General features: G+C 38.2%; 1 protein-coding gene across 1 annotated transcript; it reads right to left on the minus strand.

Moving 5' to 3' along the window:
• Window positions 1–354: 354 nt before the first annotated feature.
• Window positions 355–23,235, minus strand: ERMP1 (endoplasmic reticulum metallopeptidase 1; the record flags this gene model as incomplete). The annotated part of the gene is made up of 15 exons (XM_035309886.1): window positions 355–2,856; window positions 3,873–4,036; window positions 4,523–4,638; window positions 5,377–5,579; window positions 6,130–6,282; window positions 6,889–7,079; window positions 7,320–7,494; window positions 10,118–10,338; window positions 11,268–11,480; window positions 15,580–15,672; window positions 17,170–17,316; window positions 18,220–18,325; window positions 18,669–18,796; window positions 22,526–22,827; window positions 22,988–23,235. Coding segments are annotated over 15 exons (2,625 nt in total), but the record flags the coding sequence as incomplete, so codon positions are not given.
• Between the last annotated feature and the right edge of the window lie 5 nt (window positions 23,236–23,240).

Here is a 23,240-nt window from a genome sequence, read left to right on the forward strand (position 1 = left end):
AGCAGACTAATCTGCTTTTATTGAATGGGGAAACAGACACACTGAATCAGCAAAGTTTTCTAGTGTTTTTCTGCCTGTGATCAACAACAGCAAGTTTGTTCTCAGCTACCAGTTCTGAAAAGTATTTGCAACTCTGCTACCAATTCTTCCTCCAAAATGTATCTTGTTTCAAGGAAAACTTTTCTGTCCAAGCAACTAGGGCCAGAGTCCTCAGCTCAGATAATTTTTTACATTCCTTGGCCATGCACGTATTCCACATAGCTCTAGCTCTAGATGTTTCCAGCATCACTTAAGAGTACTTCCACTCAAAGCAAAAATACAACATTAGCACAAGAAATACAGACAACTCAAATATATCTTTAACAATCATGCTTACCATCAAGTTTTACTGATTAAGGTTCACTTTTATTTATAAATCCAGAGACTTACAACAAATTAGACATCCCTCATACTTAAATTATTTAATAAAACATTAAATCCTGAGTTAGCAACAGTTATTGCTTCACGGAAGTTCCAGAAATTGCTAACAGGCATTTTGACATTTTTGGCTCTCAGTATGACTTCTTCACACAGCACTTTTTTTAAAAGCTATAAATCAGACGCAAAACAGAATAAAAATCAAACCAGGGGAAGACAGTAAATATCAGTGCAGCTTTAGTTAACCAGCTGTGCATTGGCTACAGCACAACACACAACATTTGTTGAGATTCAAGACACTTAACAGTTCTGAAGTTTTTTTTTTCCAAAACATTAATAGCACAAGTTTGTTTTTTAAATATGAATGCATAGTATACAGACTGTACTTTCAAATCAGATAATACAAGCAAGTGATGATCAATTCACGTTAATGTAGGATGTCACTGGTCCTGAGATACCGATGTCCAGTTCAGTATAAATACAGTAATTAAACCTCTGCCCCTAGTCCATGAGTCAGTCAATCTTTGCAAATGGACTCGCTTGCAATAAATCTGTTTCTTGCCACTTACCTACACAACTACAGGCCAATCTGAAGGGATGATACCTGAATGGGGAACTGCTCTGCTATCTATCGCAGCTCACGCAAATTAAAGTGTCACAAATTCTTCCATATGCCCTTTAAGCTTCCCAGTACTAGCATGTTTCTACTTGAAATGATGATGCATGCACAAAGTCAGCTTTGCATGCTATTTGGCAACGCTCATGAGGCAAAACACGAATCTGTGTAATTCATAGCATGGTGTTGATGTCACAATGTTTTATATTTAGTTTGGAAAAAATATATATATAAAGTTTTTTCAAATGCACAGAGCTCTTTGAATTATTACAGTGCACTGAAAAAAACCTGTAGGGTGTAAACAGAAAAAAAAAAAAAAAAAAAAAAAAAAAAAAAGGTTAAGTGGCTTCAGAATTCAAAGATTGATAAAACTGGAAGATACTCTAGATCACTTAGACATTTATAAACCCATCCTTTGGAAATAAAAACAAGAAAAGCAACCCAGAGATATCATACATTCTTTTAACAATGACCGTTGCTATTATTCCGTATGGAAAACAAACCATATTTGAAGAAACAATTATATGTATCAGCAAAGTGCAATACTGTCACATTACAAAAAGTCTCTCCAAAGGAGATACCAAAAGTTCGCTAATTTTAATAAATTAGAAGATAACTTGAAATTTAGACTGAATTAATTCTAAGACATCCACTCAAAGGAGTGGCTTCTTGGTAGTCTTACATACAAGAGCAAGCCATATGCTTGTATGCTGATACTAAAAGATCCTAAAAGAACACCTGCACAAGGAGACAGGTCAAACTTACCCACCATAGTTTCAACACCAAAAAGACAGGCAAAAGGTAGGAACCAAATTTTTAAAAGAAACGTATTCATTGGAAAAGTTAATCTGGATAAATAATTACCACATTCCAGAATATTGGCTTTTCTGCATTGCACGTTTGCAACCTTTACAGGCACCAGAGCTTTCAGTGACTTCATCCAGTGACAGAAGTAATGTTTAGGACTTTGCTGCCTCTTTCCCCCATCACGTAAACAAACACCTGTAAGTAAGTCTGAGGGCCTTACGGACGGATAGGACTGGCACATGATACTACCCATACAGAAGGGCATTTCAGTCGGAAGGGACCTGTAAAGACCATCGAGTCTAACTGCCTGACAATGCTGATCAGAAGTTAAAGCATATTATTAAGGGCATTACCCAAATGTCTCTTGAACATTATCAGGGATGAAGCATTGCCCATCTTTCTAGGAAGCCTGTTCCAGGGTTCGACCATGCTCACAGGAACAAAGTATTTCCAAATGTCCAGTCTGAACCTCCCGAGTGGACGGAGGGTGTGTGTGAAGTACAGTTATATTTTATGTTGCATCAAAATAATTTAATGAGGCCATTTCATTACAGTTGCCATTGTATTAAGCTAACGTTACTTCATAAAATGCAGTTTTCATGTTCAGAAACATACTAGTCAAACTGCCATTTCAGTGGAAGAACCAGCTCAATTGTATTTATATTGACAGGGTATCACCTTTTCCCCGAGACAGTTGTAGCCTTTCAACAGCCAAACTGCCAAAGAAACACCATTTTTAGCCAACATATTTTAAATTATTGTTAAAGTCTGTGCTATCTTGTTAGGATGTTTGCTATGACAGCATCCTATGTTGGAGAGATCACCCTATCAGTGTTGCATTACTGTTAACATTAAAATACAAAAAGGTCGTAAGTGCAGGACCAACCAGAAGAAAACGTCCAGTTTGGAAATCTCTCCAGTAAGGCATAGAGTTGAGGTGATTTTTGATCTTCCCCAAAAAAATAGTGTGCTGCTATGGCAAGGGAGACTATTCCATCAGAATGCTTTTCTGAGGCCTGCAAGTGAGAAAGGTCAACATGGTATTTATGACTGCTTATGGAGTTTAAAATGTAAACCCAATCCAGATGTACTTTTCCACAGACTTATTATCTATGCAAACTACATCCCACAAGTTCTTTAAGTTAAAGCATTTTCTATCTTCACCCATGTCTGTATCATGAGAAGTTAAATTTAAATTGAAATAGCAATGAGATATTTATATCACAGGGCCTATGATATGTTAAACTTGCATGTTCTAAACTCAACATTTTTATCTATATGTTTTGCTAACAAATCAAGACATGGACACTAACACGGTATTTTTACTGGTCTTTCTACTGTTAACCCTTAGAATGAAAAGCCTTTTTATGCCTAGGTTTTGCTGTTACTGATCTTGCAAAGCTTGTTATCCTGTAGATTCCTGTCTGCCTTTATCAGGTACCCTCATAAGGATTACTTGGTTATGTGTTTATACTGTCTGATCTAGGAAGGAACAACAAACTTTCTGAACTTCCATGGGTTCTGGTAATATTTCCTCAAAATTAAACCTATAATAAACCTCATTATTAAAACTATGATAGTAACTCACAGATCTACAAAAAAAATTCTTCATTGGCAATTTAACAGTGGGAATTAGGGATCAAAAATCCCACTGGGATAGGAATGCTGGAAGCCTTGCTTCCAACCAAAAGTAAAGTACAGAAGACAAATTTTTATGATTTTCTTAAGCATCAAGACAGGTCAGTTTCCCACCAAGGACTCCCTGTAATTTCCCCAACATAGAAACTGTTTACAACAGGAACAAGATCTGTGAAATAACCACAATAAAGGCAAAACTTCAAGAACTATGAGTTAAAATGAGAGAAATCCAAGCTTAAGGCCTAAGACTGTGTAAAGAAGGAAAATATTTTCCCTTTGACTTAATGGCAAGTTAGAAGACAAAGCATCAAAATATGTGTGAGCTGATACATAAAGTAGAGGGACAAATCAGAAGACCAAGGGGTCACCACGTTTCCAACAGCAGCATACTTACTGTAAGCTCTATCCAGAAGTTCCATGGCGTAGCATGCAGCCCATGGGAGTAAAATACGAAGTAGTCTCCTCCTATGCTAGCAACTGGCGTTCCATCTCCAAGAGACCAGGTAGACAGAGCTGACCCTTTGTGTGGCCGTATATACAGTGACATGTGACTTGGACCTGTAGACAGGGAAATGTATTGAGATGTATGAACAGCTGAAAGGGGAAAAAATGTTTGCCCTGCTTCCTTTCATTCCAATAACATTTTCCTATATAGTAACATGTAACCTGTGTATCATTACCTGTATCTTCCAACAAAAGATAGAGCTACACTGTCTTCTCTAGAGAAGCTTCAAGTATTTCTAAATAGTGAGACAAATTAGATGATGATGTAACGAACGGATGGAGGCATAAAATTAACTTTAAGAAAGCTTTGATCATTTTTAGCAAGTCCCTTCTTAAAATAGACAAGATATTAGTCCCCCAAATAACAACTGCAACATAACACCCACAGCTTCTAGTGTATTATTAAACTGAATTAATTCATGCCAATCACACAAAGCTCACCATCTTAGGAATGGCACTGTAACCTGCAGTACTGGAGTTAAAACCTGATCTATTATGGGCATAAAAATAAATCACAAAATAGAAGCTTCAGTCACTCACCAGATACTTCAAAGCTTAACCTCACTGCGTTCCAGGGCATTAGCTCTTTGGCCAGAACTTTGAAGTGAACGGGGCTTCTTGGAAAAATTTCTGGAGCAGGAAGATACCAGTTTTTCCTGTTTAAATAAATAAATAAGGTTATAACTTTATCTCAATGCAACAGTCAGAGGTACTAAAATATGAGAAGAACAAGTTTTTGTACAGCTTAGCTGACTGTATTGTTAATAAATAAAATACTCAAAAGCTATTTATGGTAGCAGAAAGAAGTTAAAAATTAACAATTTGCAGCCAGTCGAATATTTAAAGGGCACAGTAACAGAAGAACAGTCAATAGTGTTTTTCTCTGTTACCTTGATCTACCTTACTTTACAAAACAATAAAATAAGTAAAAAGTAAATAAGTAAAAAATATAAAATTCTACATTTTTGTTCACAAAACTCCTGAAGTATGAGAATTAGGCATGGTAGTTAGTTTTCATCTGGGGAAACTGGCTACTCTAGATTTCTTCTGTTACCAGCTGGGGTGAGGTGGAAGGAAGAAGGGAAGAAACACATACATATATTCCTACTATGAAGTGCCCTTTAGAAGCTCCCCCTCATTTTTTTCTCCATTGGAGACAACATCTGTTTTCCCACACATCAACATCTAAAAGTCCTCCAGCAGACCCTCTCACAGACTGTGGCAGATGACACTATACCTACACAGAAGTTCAAGCATCTGCTGAAGGGGAAGGATAATTTACTTTTAGGCCAAGATTAACCTATATTTTTTGTCCCTTACAAAAGTAAGATTGCATAAACTGCATAACCAATGGGCTTTGTAGCAAATGCTTGAATTAAGCAGCTCACACCCACCGGAACATGAAATGCACTGGCAGAATCCAAGGCAGGCCACAAAAAGGAGCCCATTCCTCGCACGGAGTTCTAATGGTGTCATTGATTTCAGGTACATGGGGAGTTATGTGAGATATCCCATTATAATCAAATCCATTAATCCATATGCCAGAGTCACTTTTAACCAGGTTTCCATCTAGATCATGAAATCTTCTGGTCGTATGCTGGAAGTAGAAGTACAAAAAGATAGACAAAAAGATGTTAAGAGTCTGCACAGTTTGCAAGTCAGAAGTAATTATGAAATATCTGCCATATCAACCGTTGAAGTCTAATGCATTTTCAGTATGCACTCAACACAAATCTAAGCATTTATGAATAAAATTACACAGATTAAACAGAACACCATAAAAACATATAAATTGAAAAGATGTCTGTGCCTGTAAATATTTAAACATCTCCCTTTGCATTCACTTCCGTAATGATCACTGCTTATTCAACTCATACTTAAATACACCTAAAAATACCTATTCTTCTGAGAAGACTAAACACACGAATTAAACATGGGGAACAGCAATTTGTTCAAATCCAGGAAAAAATGTTAGAATTTAAATCAAGCAAGCAATGGAGAATTGACTACTTAAACCCTTAAAAAACTTAAACCCTTTTTTTAAAAAACAGTAAATACTAACAAGAAACTAAACAAAGAAAAACAAAACAACCAAAGAACCCTCTCGCATGCAGCACAGTCAATACAATATGCAAGACTCTTCTTACCTGGAGAAAGACTCGCTTAGGCTTTGGGTTAGCCATATCAGAACTGTAAGGAAAGAAGATTCCACTGCAAACGAGAATCAGAGTGACTACAAACACAGCAGTTGAACTTATTAGCGTCATTTTTGTACTTTTGACAAGGTAAATGAAGTTAATCTAGAGAACAAAGAGACAGTCCAGTTATAAAACTACAAGACTGAGAAACAAAAGACATGTGTAACTCTAAAATTCACTTACGGAATTGAAGGCGTATTACAAATGCTACATGACACAGGAAAACTTCGCAATCTCAACATTTAAAACCAAAAGGGATAAAAAAAGTGACTACATTACAAAACTTTCAAAAAATATATTTTTAAAAACATCTGCCAAAAAAAGTCCTAAAAATTTTGCAGCAAGGACAGCATAACAAAAAAAAATTTTTTTTTTTTGAAATGTAGTACATTTTTTGTTCAGCCACATACCACACTTCACCTAAAATTAATACCTGTTTCAACATCATCATCAATTTTTTGTATTTTACAGCAGTTATTACTACATCACTATTGAGCAGATAAATTTTTGTAATCCCTGCTTCCATTACTTCTCTCTAACATTAAACATTGGATCCTTCACATTTCCTAGAGTTTCCTTGTATTAACACTTGAGATATTATACAACACCATTCATTTCAAACAGCAATATAGAAAAAACTTTTTTTTTTTTTTTCCAATTCTAGAGAAAGCTTAGAAGTTTTAAACAATGTTTTAAAATTTTACTTACAAAATAGGATGACAGAATCATAGTGATGGCCACAATAAATCCTGCCAACACTACATCTGGTGGAATTTCGGAACCACTTCGTCCCATGATAGGAGTAAACATTTCAAATATAGTCCAACTAAGATACATCATATATAGATAGGGAACAAACATTCCCAGCATGTACATCACAACAAACTTAATTGTGGCACCTACAAGACATAAAACACATAGCATTAATAATATGTCCAAACACTGCTGCAAGGCCCAATGTACAATACTGGTCCTCACCCCAGAGATGGATAGGGACAAAGGACCCCATTTTACATAGCTGATGCCAATATAACTCTTCCAAAACCACTTCAAAACTACTCTTATGTTACAAAAAAAAAAAAAAATTAACAGGTTTTCTGCTCCAAATGCTGCAATTACCTCCCCCCACAAACTCATACCTTTTTGTCTGAATTCCTTATGGATCATCAGTTTAGTGAGTAATGGAAATGCCACCCACAATGTACAAATGAATGCTGAACAAAGGCCCATCTGAGTAATCATAGCCAATGCTATAGTCCAAATCAGCAATGAGGCATCAAAAAACACATCTCCCAGGTTCAGGTCATTCATATTCTGTAACAAAAAAGGGAATCAGTTATTGCCAAGCAGAAATATTTTGTGTATCACATTTCTTAAGCACACACACAAAAATTCCGACTTCTTGTATGTAATTGTTTTACATGGACAAAGCACTTTTAACATTTACCATCTCACGATTCTCCCTGCCAATTAGAGTTACTCATGACACTTTTCATTTGTAGGTGTTTTTCTTTTCTTAACCATCTGCTCTGACTTAGCTTGAAAAAGAGATTACATGGAATGGGATGGACAGAGTAGGAGTGGAGTACAAATTACAATACCAAGAAGATGTCAGGCTAATGTTTCAGGTACATATGCAATAAGGTCTTTTTATAAAAAGCACTGGTATTTGTGAAGCGTATCAACAAGTTAAGTACTACTTATGTGTGAAAAGAATTACACACACCTCCTGAAATTCTAAACTGCTTTTGAAGAGCAGTTGTTAATATACTACTTCTTAAGCAAGTACTGTTATTATTGGATAAATATTACACTGGTGCCACACCACAGCTATATCACACCCTATGTCACACCACAGCTGTCACTTCAGAAGTCTGCTTTTTTAATACATGATTTCTTTTGAAGAGGACATGCATGGTTGAGTTAATACCAGACACGATTTAGGAAAACAAACAAACAAAAAACCACAACACTTTAACCCTTAAAAATGTCTTTGTTTGTTTGTTTGTTTAGTTTAGTTAAATGCAGTGTTGCACTGTTTGCAGTACAAGACTTGTAATTGTGAATGCTGTTAACAGCAAGAAGGACTGCCTCCCTGAACAGCTATCAGAAAGCATTTAGTTGAGTTTTGGGCTGTGTAAAAAGTTGGGCAGTACGGATAAGAAACTTTTGGGTTACCAAACATATTTCAAAACAAAAAGCTATTACGTCACAAATTCTTGAGGCAGTAACAGAAGACAGGCTGCTTCATCACCATCTAGGCATTGCCTGTAATAACCAAGTAACAGATTAGCTTCCAAAATTTTTATGCAACACTTCTTATGGACAATGTAAATTACTGAGGCAGCATGAAGTGTGGAATACTGCAAGTTATAGCGTGCCAAAAAATTGAGAGATGCATGGTATCTAGTCATCTGATCTGTTCTTCAGACAATCAGCAGGTAAGCACTAGATCCAGCACCTGAAACAACTGAATGATTAGGTAAAGTAAGCTCTCCTGTCACTAAGAACCTCTATTCCAAAAGACTAGAATAAGGTGACGTCCCATGTATTTTATAAATGGTTCATCTTTTCAATAAAAGGTCACTAGTATTCATACACAATATCCCCTCCACAAAATAAACAACTTCCAGATGAAGAAATGATGAATACACTCAGAATGAACACCAGTCAAGTAAAATATCAGTAAGTTTCTAAACTTAAAGTACTTGGATGAAATTGAATTTGACTGACAGCTTAGGTTTCCTAAATTCCACCACCCTAGGCTTGTACAAATGGCTGAGAAGAATAAGTAATGGTAAGCTGAATGACTAAATACCATCATGCCTAAAACCTGTAAACCTAAAACAGGCTCAAGCAGTTGACTTCTCCCTTTTAAGAGCACCATCTGCCAGATACCTCAAGGCACCATGGAAATACAAAACAATTTAACTATCATCTAGGCATTTGGGATTATTATGAACTATAATTATGACATTATTATGCAAGTTACGTTGTGTTGGTTAGTCCACACAGAAGAATTCTGCACAAAAAAGATAGATATGCAGTAATTGTGACAAATGACAGCAATGAAAAGGTAACATAACTAAACCTAAATTAAACTCTGTAGGGGCCTAAAGGACCTTTATCTATGGCAGAAAAGAATGTGGAATATAAAGAGTTCTTTCAGGTCCAATTGTGGTCAAAACAAATAACAGATATCAGAATAATCATACAGAATACCCATAGATGGCAGGCTGAAAACTTTTTTTTTTTTTTTTTTTTTACAAAAGCTTCACTTAGAAAGCTTTACAGAGCACGGGTTATTGCATTACAGAATGAGAAATTCTGACAGTTGTAAGAAAAAAGCTTTCACATGAACAATCTGAAAAAAAAAATTGCAATGAATACTAATGGCCTTACCAAAGAAACATGCATAATAACAGGGTAGGATACAACACAGAGCAGGTATCCCAAGTTTCATGACAAAAATTTACATGGTAAATTAGATGAAATAGTGAACAAAAATATTAAAATATTCATTAAAAGTTCCAAAATAAACAAACTGTGGGACACTCAATTATACACGTACATTCAGAAGCAAGAATCTGTTACGATTCAATGATCATATAGATGTGAGTTCTGTAAGTATCAAGAACACTTGAAGATATCAAAACACTAAATTATCCAGCTGTTACTTTAATCTCTGATCAATGAAATGATAGGAGAAAGGGAGGGTGCAGAGAGGGAAAGAAACAATACCCTACATTGTCTTCTACAAGGCTCTTGTCTGTCACCCCCAGCCCCAAGAAGGAATTGCTACAAGTCATTAGCAAGGGCAAAGTCATAAATCACGGGGCTGTTAACTCTCATTTAACACAGCAATAATCCATATGTTTAAATGAGATTAAACACTATGCTCGTCACCCGTCAAAACTGTCAATGAAGTTACACTTACCTTGTAGTAAAACTTCTTAGCTAGCGTATGCACAAGGATTAGTTTAGCTGCAGCTGCAGTGCCATAAAGGAACACAGAAACATAGAAATGGGTATACCAAGAAAGAGACCGTCCAATGAGAGAGATGAACACTGCCACAATAAGCACAGTTACTAGTGTGGATATCCAACTTAACAGTATTAGACCAAATGCAGTAAAAAATTTCTTCAGGTTATGAATAGCTGTGAAGAAAAAAAAAAAAGTTTAATTCAACAGTCATATCTATTTTTTACATACTCTCATCAACATTAAAACTAGCCTCAGTACAGTTGCTGTAATGACCAAATGAAGTCTGTCTAAGAAGTGCACTCTGTGGATTTCTTTACAAAATGGTCTTTATATCACTTAGCCTACTGCCCCGTAAGTCCTTTTGCAGTCTTCCTTACTACAGGATTAATTCCCAGAGAACTAGTCTATTTCCTAGGTTATCATGTTCCTGATAATAAAAATTTGTTTAAGGTATCAGTGAAGAGACTACAATCTAGAAAGTTTCAAAAAATGTCAGAGTTGCTCTTCTTGTAACTTTTTCATACTCTAGAAATGTTTTCTAGATTTATTTTATTTTAAGGTATGCTCCTATGCTTCAAATGAAAATGTCTAACTAAAGGATTTAAGTTGTTTTACACCCTTTATTAAGTATTGATATATTTTTTCCTGTTTGTTTTGTTATTTGCTCCTGCTTATGGCCAGGAGTTGAAAAACCACATTTCTGAAGGCCTACCTGTACTAATAGAACACAGGGTTTATACAGACGATAGGTAATATTTTTTTTCCATATTCAGATCTTGAAAATATTTAGTTTAGATCTTCATGACATGATAAAAAAGACGTAGCTGTAATTCATAAATGCTGGACATCTAGGCCTGTCATTCCATCAACATAAATATTCACAACAGAGTTTTAATCTCTTAAAAAACAAGTAATTCCTGCACACCTGAAATTTATTCCTTAAGTTTATCAAATCAGAGAACTATCACAGAAGGTTATGGTAAGGGACCTACGGAGATCATTTGCCATTATCTCCTGAGTACTTCTTGATCTACTAATAGTTATTAAATAATAATGTGATTGGTTTCTTAAAAACAAAATCAAAACAAAACACTAGACTTACCTCTGGTTTTGGGCTGTAATACTTTCTTGCTTAAGTAAAGAAAAGCAATTGCTGCTATTATGTAGTTCATGATGGTGCCAACACGAGCAGGATAAGCCAGGACAAATAAGCCAAGTACATCAAAAAACACAACATTTCCATGTCTATACTCAAAAGATTTAGCCAGCTTATCTGAAGTTGCTAGGTATTTTAGGACAGCTAGAATATTGTCACCTATTAAAAAAGAAGATACACAACATAACTATACCAGGGTTGATGAATTAGCACACAGCATTCTTCTAGGCACTTAAAAACAAAATTGTATTGAAATATCCTTAACATGAGAAATGAGCATGCAACTGATTATTCTGAGTATCTATTTGATCATAAGCACTGCACAGTATTTTCATGAGGTAATCTATACAACTGTCCCTAAAGTAAGTATACTTGGAAAGCTTCATATATTTAAATACTGCATCAATGAAGGGAGAAAGCACATCTTCACAATCAGAAAATCATAAAATGGTTTGGAATGGAAGGGACCTTAGTAGTCACCTCATTCCAACCCCCTTGCCTTTGGCAGGGACACCTCCCAGCAGACCAGGTTGCTTAAAGCCCCATCCAACCTGGCCCTGAACACTTCGAGGGATGGGGCATCCACATCTTCTCTGGGTAACCTGTGCCAGTGCCTCACCACCCCACAGTAAACAATTTCTTCTTAATATCTAACCTAAATCTGCCCTCTTTTGGTTTAAAACCATTACTCCTTGTGCTATCACTACGCTCCCTGCCAAAGAGTCCCTCCCCAGCTTTCCTGTAGGCCCCCTTTGGGTACTGGAAGGCCACTGTAAGGTCTCCCTGGAACCTTCTCTTCTCCAGGCTGAACAGCCCCAACTCCCTCAGCCTGTCTTCACAGGAGAGGTGCTCCAGCGTTTGATCACCCTCATGGCCCTCGTCCGGACTCGTTATAATACATCCATGTCCTTCTTGTGCTGGGGGCCCTGGAGCTGAATGCAGGACACCAGGTGGGGTGCCAGAAGAGCAGAACAGAGGAGGACCATCGCCTCCCTTGACCTGCTGCCACACTTTTGATGCATCCCAGGATATGGTTGGCTTTCTGGGCTGCCAGTGCACATGGCCAGCTCATGCTGAGCTTCTTGTCAACCAACACCCCATGCCCTTCTCCTCAGGGCTGCTCTCAATCCATTCTCTGCCCAACCTGTATTTGTGCTTAGAGTTATCCGAGCCCAGATGGGGGCCCTTGCATTTGGCCTTGTTGAAGCTCATGAGGTTTGCACAGGCCCACCTCTCAAGCCTGTCCAGGTCCCTCCAGATGGCATCTCATCCCTCCTGTGTGTCAACCGCACCACACAGCTTGGTGTCATTGACAAACTTGCTGAGTGTTGTCCTGGTTTCAGTTAGGACAGTTATTTTTCCTCCTAGTAGCTGGTAGGGTGCTATGTTTTGGATTAGGATGAGAAGAGTGCTGATAACATGCTGATGTTTGAATTGCTGGAGAGCAATGCTTACACTATGCCAAGGACTTTTCAGCTCCTCGCTCTGTCCTGCCAGCGGGCAGGCTGGGGGTGCAGCAAAAGCTGGGAGGGGACAAACCCAGGACAGCTGACCCAAACTGGCCAAAGGGGTATTCCATACCATCTGACGTCATGCTAAACAATATATAGGGGTGGCTAGCCGGGGTGGGGGGCCAGCTGCTCAGGGTTGGGCTGGGCATCGGTCAGTGGGTGGTGAGCAATTGCATTGTGCATCACTTGTTTGTACATATTATTATTATTATTATTATTTTCTATTTTAATAAACTGTCTTTATCTCAACCCACAGGCTTCACTTTCCCGTTTCTCTCCCCCATCCCAGAGAGGGAGGGGGGAGGGTGAGCAAACAGCTGTGTGGTGTTTAGCTGCCAGCCAGGTTAAACCACAACAGGGTACACTCAATCCCACTGTCCATGTCACCAAAGATATTAAATAGTGCCAATCCCGATACCGAACCCTGAGGAACACCACTCATTACTGATTTCCACTTGGACAATGAGCCATTGACCACAACTCTTTGAGCATGATCATCCAGCCAACTCATTACCCAACAATTGGTCCAACAATAAAAACCAAGTTTGGCCAATTTAGAAACACAGATATTATGCAGGACAATGTCCAGTGCTTTGCACAAGTTCAGGTAGATGATGTCAGTTGCTTTTCCCCTATCCACCAATGCTATAACCCTATTGGAGAATTACTGCCCTAAGTGAAGCCATGTTGGCTGTCAACAGTCATGTCCCTGTTTGCCATGTGCCATAGCATATTTTCCAGAATGATCATCTCCACAATCTTGTTAGGTACAGAGGTGAGACTGACTGGCCTGTAGTTCCCCATGTGTTCCTTTTTTACATTTTTAAAAAATGGGATTATGTTTCCCCTCTACCAGTCAGTGCAAACTTCACTGGAATGCCATGACTTCTCAAGTATCACAGAATCACAGAACTGTAGGGGTTGGAAGGGACCTCGAAAGATCATCGGGTCCAACCCCCCTGCCAAAGCAGGTTCCTCAGAGCAGGCTGCCCAGGTAGGCATCCAGACGGGCCTTGAATATCTCCAGAGAAGGAGACTCCACAACCTCTCTAGGCAGCCTGTTCCAGTGCTCCATCACTCTCACCGTGAAGAAGTTCTTTCGCATGTCGGTGTGGAACTTCCTGTGTTCTATTTTGCAGCCGTTGCCCCTTGTCCTATCCCCACAAACCACTGAGAAGAGGTTAGCTACACCCTTCTGTCTCCCACCCCTCAGATATTTGTACACAAGTATAATGGATAGCAGCTTAGGAACTACATCAGACAGTTCCCTCAGGACACATGGATGCACCTCATCAGGTCCCATGGACATGTGCACCTTCAGTTTCCTTAGAAGGTCTTGAACCTGATCTCCTACAGCAGGTGGTTCATCATTCTTACAGTCCCTGCCTTCACCTTCTGGGGCCCAAGGCTATGTGTCTTCACTCTTGCCAGTGAAGACTGAAGCAGAAGAGTCATTGAGTACTTCAGCCTTCTCCTTATCCTGGGTAACCAGGTCTCCCTTTTCCTTCCAGAGAGGGCCCACCATTTCCCTAGTCTTCCTTTTATTAGTGATGCACCAATAGAAGCCTTTCTTCTTGCCCTTGATGTCCCTGGACAAATTTAATTATAAAAGGGCTTTGGCTATTCTATCTTGATCTCTGGCTGCTCAGACAATGTCTCTTTCAGCCCATAAGCAGTAGACCTCAGGCCTCACCAAGAGAGGAGTTTAGTTTTCTGTTTACCTTCTTCCTCTTGTCCGTGCCCCCAGTAGCTGACTCCATGTTTCACTATGAATTACCTGCCTTCCTTTCCCTTGATGACAGTAATCTAAGTAAACAAGGAAGTTTTATTTTGTACAGGTAAGAACCAGCTTTCTGTCTCTCATAATACAGCCAAAACCACGTTAGGGTTTTTTGTTTGTTTTGCCTTTTTTTTTAAGCTGTGAAATGTTTACCAAGAAATGGTCTACCTAACCACTATGAGCAGTGAAATCAGCTTTCCAACAGGAATTTTGAGGAAAGTGTTATTTTTTGTCTTACAGCTGTGTTGGTGCAAATAAACATTTAGAGCTCTTACTGATGCTGGACCCCTAAGTGGACTTCTATTAGCTTAAAGAAGACAGTGGTCAAAAACCTGGAGCTGCTTAGGATTGTGTTAGTTTTTCAGAGAAACTAAAAGTCTTACTGTAATTTTCTTTACTGAAATCTGTGAAATAACCTGTTACATGTCCGATCTGTTAGTAGAAAATGAATGTTATTTGCCAACAGGCCAGTCAGCATACTGCCATGTTAAGTTAATTGAGACTTATTCTAAAAGAAAAAACTCTACTGGCAAGTTGATCTCTGCTATCTACTTAACCATAAGCCTCTCATGATGAACATTAATCAGTAAGGGGAATTACCAAGAGAAAAGGAATGCCAAATGCTGAACAAGCAGGTATCAATGAACGTAAATTACTCAAATGGCCAGATTATAACCTCAATTAGATTCCACAATTCCTTTCAAATGAACATCATTGGATGGTGATAAAAGTTTACTTTTCAGAGTTCCTCAAACATATTCCCTATGTATTTTAAAGGCATGTGTTCAGTTAACATTGTTTTCTTACCAAGATGGTCAGGCAGTTCTTAACATTGTAAATTTATCGATAGTAGCCTTACACCAAAATGAAGACACAACTATGTAGTCCTACTTTAAGACTTAGTAGCTATTACTGAATTCTTGAAAGTAACAAGTCAGTAAGTTATTGAAATCTTAGAAATACCAACCTGCTCTCTGAATGGAATCTGTTAAAATTCTGTCTGATGTGTCATATTTTGTATGATAAATATAGCCATTTTCAATAAAAGCCAGGTCTATTCCTACAGAAAGAGGAAAAGCATGAGAAATTATGTAAACCTAAAAACACAAAGCAAACGTGAAAGCCTCAGATAAATTTCATACAAAACAATGGTCTACTTTTTAACACATGTACTTTCCTCAGAAGTGAACAAAACAGGCTGCTTTATGGAAGGAAGACTAACCAGAATTCTATCTGCTTTTAAAAAAGGGCAAATTAAAATGTGTTCTTACAAATCTATTGATTACATGACATCTGTACACAACTTTATGTCTCTTTACTGGAGAAACACGTGGAAATTCTTAGTAATGTCAGCTTCAGAAGAAACAACATTTGTTTTCCAAATATTTACTATTAAAATATCAATAGAGATCCACTGTGAAAAAACATAAAAAGCAGTACTGTGGAACGCTTTCTCAAAATGCCAGGTGTATTCTGCTTGCTGTGGATTTGTAAACAGCTTTTCAGATGTCCAGTCTGAAAGCTCTACAGATGCCCAAATAATTTGTAAAGATACATATATATAAAAAAATATATATTCAGCACATCTGAAGCGCGCACACTCAGTTGCATATGCAAAAAGCTCCTGTCAGCAATCTGAATCCTCACTATTTTGCAGAGGTTTAACAAATCACACCTCAATTCTACCAGTGGATGAAATGGAACAAATTACTTTTCTAGCTCAATTATGTTTATGAGTTTAGAAAAAGCTGAGGTTAGTGAGAATTCATTTACCATTTATGAACCAGGTACAATTCCAAAAAAGTAACAGAACAAATTGTAGAAAATCAGCTGTTTTATTTTCACACTAGAAATGTACTTCAGAACAGCTTAGAATAAGTTTTCCTCTGAGAACCAGTTCAGAAAGATCACTTTTCTTGAAAGTAATTCCAGTGGCAACTCATGCTAGATAATGAGGAACAGACATTTACATTCTTTTTGAACTACATTTATTCAGATATCATTTTGTGTTCCATATTTTTTCCACTGGCAATTTTCTGCAGAATGGATAAGAATCTATAAACCACACTGCAAAACCAAAAAACTTTCCTTCACTGTCTTGTGCTTTATTACCCCCTGGCCTTCCACTCTCTTCTTCCCCCCAAATAATGAAAATGCATTACTTACTAAGTCACTCTCTTAAACAGTTTGCTTTTGGTTTATTCATTGGATTTTTTTTCATTAGTTATTTAATTTTTGAAAGCGAGTTATTAGCACCATTACTAAAGTGTTTACAAACGAAGTATTTAAGTGTACCTGCTATTTCCTAGAGCATTACCCTGATTTTTAGACTAATTTTCTACCACGTAGTTTCTTTCTGGAAAATAGCAGTCTCCAAAAACATTCTTAAAAACTACATGACACAGGAAAGCTGAAGGCTATTGCCTTAGGAAAAAGACAGGTAAATTTGCTCCCAGACTACAACCCAAACCAAATTTGAGGACCTTCACACAGTGAACAACAGAACAGTCTACTTGTTATATACTTAGATAAATGGACATGCCTTCTGATAACATACCTGGAACATTACCAAAGTCCCTGTAGATCCGGAAGTCTGTATCTGCTGGGATAATACCACTCTGAAAGATTTCCTGTGCCACCACAGAGGCAAAGGGATGCTGGGCTGCAAATACATATGCCTGTACCAACCAAGGATTTTCAGGTCCTAACAAAAGATGAGCAGAAAGCTCAGAACAATTATTTTTTGAACTTCAATTAAGATAACTTTATTGTAACAAAAAATAAAAATAAAAAATAAAAAAAAAACATAGGAACTCACTAGAGTTGTAATACTGTTGCCCCACAAGGTATACTAAGTTCACTTGTGTCAATTGAAGCACTCACATACTTGAGATAATTAGTCACACTTTGGGGGGAAAAACATTAATGCCGTGAGCATTCAGGGGCAAGGTAGGTACACCATCTACCAAAGACCAAGCAGAAACCACAGCCTTTAGCAGAATTTCCAATTTATCATCAAAATTGGATGATAAATCCATTTAACACAACATTCTTTATCACAGATAAAAATTCTTTACTGCACAGTCTCTCCACCAAAGCATTCAATGCAAGTGAAAAATTAAGCAGCTAGAGTAGTAGAAGGAAGTCTGCAGTCCAACTAGGATGGAGCAAAAGTTTAACAACAGTGTATGTGATAAGTTTTGCTGCTCTCCAAGCATAAAATGCAGTTCTAATGCCAACATCTCTCTGCAAAGATTTTGAAAGAGCTGAGTGAAAATTTTAAAAAACATATGAAAGTATGAGTATGTAAGAGATAAGAGATACAGAAATCTGTTTTTTCCTTACTACCTCGATGTAGGAGAGAAATACAACTTCCTTAGTTCTGTTCTACACAGGTTTCCCATCTGTAAGAGAACTTCTGCTGCAGTGCTTTACCCTACATAAATCTAAAGATGCAGAGCAACTTACTTGCTACAGAGGGTTGATAAAGAGGCATAGCAGTTCTCCTATCTTTTGTTTGTGAGCCATTTTCAATACTCTTTCAAGTCTAAATTGCTCATGATCAAATTATCCCAGTGTAGAAACTGGACACAATACATGCTCCTACCTGTTTGAAAAACAAGTTCTTTTCCTCCTACACCTGCTGCCTCCAGGTTAATAAAAGCTCTAATTGACTTGGCCCACTCATGTTGTGTAATGAAGCCGTGACTAGCCTTGATGAGAAACAAAGAAAATACAGGTCAAATCTCTTCCATACCAACTTAAGTGTTATTTTCCATCATGTATGATTATAAATCAAGGTTAGACAAGGCAGCCAGATCACTCACAACACAAACAAAACAGAACATCAAAGTATTCTAATTAAATTAACATAGAAAACAGTCTTAATCTATTTTCCCTTTTACAGCAAATATGTTCTTCACAGAATGTTAACACTGGCATTTAACTAATATATCACCAGATTAAATAAATGCTGTCCCTGCAGTTACACTTTCTTTTGACAGAGTCTTAATTCACAGTTTTGATACAGATTTTATAGTTCTGGCATATTCTTACCTGCAAAATATTTTCTTCCGCTCCATTAAACAGGAATATGACAGCATGCTGCAAGGGTTCTGATGATTTTGAGAGAGTGTAAAGTATTTCAAGCATCACCGAGCAGCTAACAGCATCATCACTGGCACCTAAAAACAACCAGCAGAACAGCATGGTTTACAACAAACGCACAAAATTGCAACTAACACCTGAGGAGAAAAAAAACGCTTTGTGTCCTCTCAATCATTTAATCTAACCATGGCATGATTATGTCAAACTCTAGTATATTTTCTGCTACAGCTTGTACCTGCTATTTATGCTAGTTAGAAGCAACAGCGGAAAGAAAACTAATGTTCAAAAGTTGAACAAGTGATGTACAGAGTATCAAATTCAGTACTACTCTTCACAAGAACTAGGCTAAGTGCTGAACAGAAAAACAGATAATGATCACTTTGCTTAAGATCAATATGAATAAACAAGGACATAACTTTCACTTACAGCATACTCCAATTACAAAAACTGAACATTCCCACACTACTCATGCTAAGGAATTCTATGCTGCTACAATGCAGTTCAGTAACTGAACAAATCCTCCAAGTAACATAAGGACAAGATCGCAAATTAAAGCATACACCGGAATTCACAGCTTTAAAACATTCTTAAAGTCAAAGTATACATTACAATGCAGTAGTTTAACGATCGGGTGCTGTCTACCACCTCTCTGGTTTCTTTGCAGAAAGACCTTTTTTGCTTTGACCTCGGTGGTTTGTTCACATTCCTCATCCTACACTACTCTAGACTTGCACCCAATTCCTCACACCTGCTCCAACACACCACCCTCCAGTTTTTCATCTTCATTAAGTATCCATCTTTTACCCTAGGTCTGCCTTGCACCATCTCCCTCACTCTGATGCAAACCATAGCATCTCCCTACCCCACTCCAATCAATCAAACCTGGGAGCAAAGAGAGAACTTTAACATCATTCCTGTTGGCCTGGGCTGTATAGATAACACCAGTTTACACTGAGATGATGACTACTGTTTGTTCAGCATTATTTGCCACAGTATGTCTCAGCATGGTATTAGTGAAGGCTCATTAGCTGCTTAAACTGTTTAAGCTATATATAAAAAAGTAACTTTTCTGGAGCTCATAACCTGGAAAAAGACATGCTTGCCGCTTCCAAAAAAACAAGTGAGTATCCCTGATATAAACACAGCCAAAATTTCAGCCTTAGTTTACTGTATATATGTTCTTTAGAATAAACAAACACATATACAAAGAAAATGTTTCCAATACACTGTTCATTAATCTAGTTCTCAGAAGACTTCATTCTGACAAAGGCTTTCCAAAAAGCTCCAAAAAAATATCGGATTTAAACTCCTCATTAAACTCCCAAAGTTTATCCATAGCCTACTCTTAGCCTCACCAAGTTCTTTTTATCTAACTGGTACTGCGATGAGAACTCAACAAGGAAGTGTTAAACCTTGCTGAAAAGTAATCACTTGTCTACCTTACTGCGAAGCTAGGAAAAGTAAAGGACTTACTGGTTTCAAAATACACACACACACATCAGATTGAAGCAGCCACCCCGTCATACTTCAAACAGATTTTAGGGCAAATATCAGTAATATAAGAAAACCATGCCATAAGCTACATCTATGCCAGAACTTGCAAGGGTGTTTCCACCTCCAAGTTTATTAGAGAAGAATCAAATAGTACTAATTTGCATTTAGATGGCCTACCAGAACAAGAGAAATGTTAGGAGCTTATAGTTTACATGTTTCCTTCACAAGCTTTTTTCCTCACCTGCTTCTTTAGCTAAAAAGAGACTGAAGCTTTCTAACACTGAAGCTCAGATAGCTTACTGAGCGTTGCTTTACTCTTTTCTTTTTTTTTGCTTGTTTGTTTGTTTAAACTGCATCCCCAATACTGCACTGTGCTGTACTATTAGCAAAAGTGGAAAGTACTTGCCTTGCTTTCCAAGAAACAAGCACACAGGAACATCGGTGACAACAAAGATAACTTTAAAAGTCTGAACACCAAAATACTTGGTAACACTTTAATACAACTGAGGGATAAGTTTGTGAATACTAACGCCCAAACTAACGTAAGGGTGTGAATACTAACACCCAAAGGAAACAAAAAATTTTATACAGACTTGTATCTATTCCATCAGCACACAATTGGGCTCATTGGCCATTAATTATGCCAGGAAAGCACATCTATAAACATCAACATCAGATTATCTATTTCTATCTGATCTGTCACTTATACTAATTATTGAAGTAGTTTATGTACATCAGTGAGTCACACTGATTCTGGTTAAACTAAACATTTTCAGTTATTAAAAAAAAAAGCTGTAAGCAAAGAACTTACAGAAATAGAGGAGAAGAGAAAACAAAAGGTTTTTGCTTATACTATATAAAAGTTTTACTGAAGGAAAATGAAAGAGCATTTCCTCACTGCTGTGGTAAAGGGCTGCTTTTGGTTGAGGGCAAGCACACAGGTTGATTTCTATCTCCTCCACATATTCTGTACAACCCTATACTACACAAATCACTAATATTCTGGCATTTCTGTGCAAGACTGGTGAAATATATCACTGCCTGAATGAAAGTAATTGATGGATACATAACCCTGTGCAACAACCCAAAGAATCAGACAAGCCACTTATACAAGGCATCAATATGAAAACAGTTTTCATTCACCATTAGATTATACTTGTGAAGTATTATTTAAGTCTAAGCAGTCATATTTAGACCATAAGTGCAGTAATTACCATCAATGCAGTTCCTAAATCACAGTGAATGTATAACAGTCACAGTTATTATACTTAATTGGAAACACATCTTGCCTGAACGTGACCGGAGGAGAAGAAGTCCTGTACACTACTTCTTAACAGAAAAAAGGCACAAAGTATAGCAAATGTTTTGTTTCTCTAACATTCCACTCATTAATTCTCATGTTTTCTCATTAATAGTGACTGCTTTTGTACGTGAAAGACTAGAAAGCTTGCCTTCCAAAATAAAAATACAGTGCAGGCTGAAAATGAAAAATCTTAAGTAAAAACAGCACTGTCAGTGACTAAAACCTATACATATTTTTCAGCTGCAATAATTGACATACGCGTGTGGCTATGAGTTACAACAAATGTTTTTGTGTGGTTTCCAGTTCCATACCTTCATGGCAATGTTAAATCATGTATTTACCAAGCTGTTTACACCCGTGTTGCAATAATTCTTTAACATGATTAGATTTATAAAAATGCAGTAGGACAAGAATGAGAAAACACCCAACAGTGAAAGTAGCAGTGAGAGACATACATATCAACTTAGCTTTTGATCACTGCAGTGATTTTTTAGTCAGAAGCTTTGAATGCAGAAAGTGTATAGCATAAGGGTACAAAAATACAAATTTGATATAAGTGTGATACCAGCTGACACAGGAAAAAGGAGAATAAAATAGATTGGTTTGTGGGGGTGGGAACAGTCCCCGGCACGAAGCATCCTGTTAAAGGAAAGCCAGGTTTAAATCAGTACAGAAGTATGGAAAGACCTGAACAACAGGTAGCAGCAGCACATGTCTAGGAAATGAACTATAAAAAAAAGTGGATTCAACCTAACTTCCTAGAAATCCAAACATAATATCTGCAATTTGCTGTCTACCAGAAAACGAGAGTTAAAACCTGAAACACGCTGACTTTCAACTGGACCAACCAGCCACTCTAAACACTGAATTTTACTGAAATCAAGCACAGAGTAATTGACGCAGAGTGTCCTCGCACGTGGCTATGACAGCACTTGGTATGAGACAACAGTGAGCCAAGCTCAGTGACTCATGTAACGCAGAGGAATGGAGAAGGAGCATGTGGACCTACCTGGGGTATTTGGTACGGAATCAAAGTGACAATTGGATAAGACTGCGTGCTCAGCTCCATTTCGGGGTTCCAGCTTCACTACCACATTGGTTATGTTTGCATAGTAACTAGTAAAGCCTCCTAAAAAGTCAATGCTGAAGGAGCCTGTCGGCCTCTGTACATCTACAGATATCTTGTGAGCATTTGTGCTTTCAGTTTCTATTGCCCTAATTTGTTCTAGGAGGTAGTTAACTGCAAGAACTTCATTCTCTGGACTTCCAACCGTTCTGGGCCCAATCGCTGTTATGTTGTCGAGATATCCCCTGTAAGAGAGACATTACGCACTGAGAGCCACCGCATTTGCTATATAGATGTTGATTACACCCAACCACATGTCCACAGCATTGACCCAAACACAAACAAGAATCCCTGGCCCGGTCCCCGCGGATGTCCCGGCCCGGGGGGGGGTGTCCCGGCCGGTACCTGGCGCGGTGCGCGCTGAAGTGCGGGTGCCCGGCGCGCTGCGGGCGGCTCAGCAGGTGCCGGTGCGCGACGTGCGCCAGGCCCCGCAGCGCCAGCAGGTACAGCAGCACCAGCGCCAACGCCCGCCGCTCCGACAGCGCCTGCGGCCGCCGCCGCGACCCGTCCCGAGCCTTCCCCGGCGGGGCGGCGGCGCCGTCGCCGCCGGCCTCACGCGGCGGTGCCGGAGGGCGCCGGTCGCGGTCCCGGTCCCGGT

The sequence above is a fragment of the Oxyura jamaicensis genome, chromosome Z (assembly GCF_011077185.1).
Source record: "Oxyura jamaicensis isolate SHBP4307 breed ruddy duck chromosome Z, BPBGC_Ojam_1.0, whole genome shotgun sequence".
Taxonomy (NCBI): Eukaryota; Metazoa; Chordata; class Aves; order Anseriformes; family Anatidae; genus Oxyura; species Oxyura jamaicensis.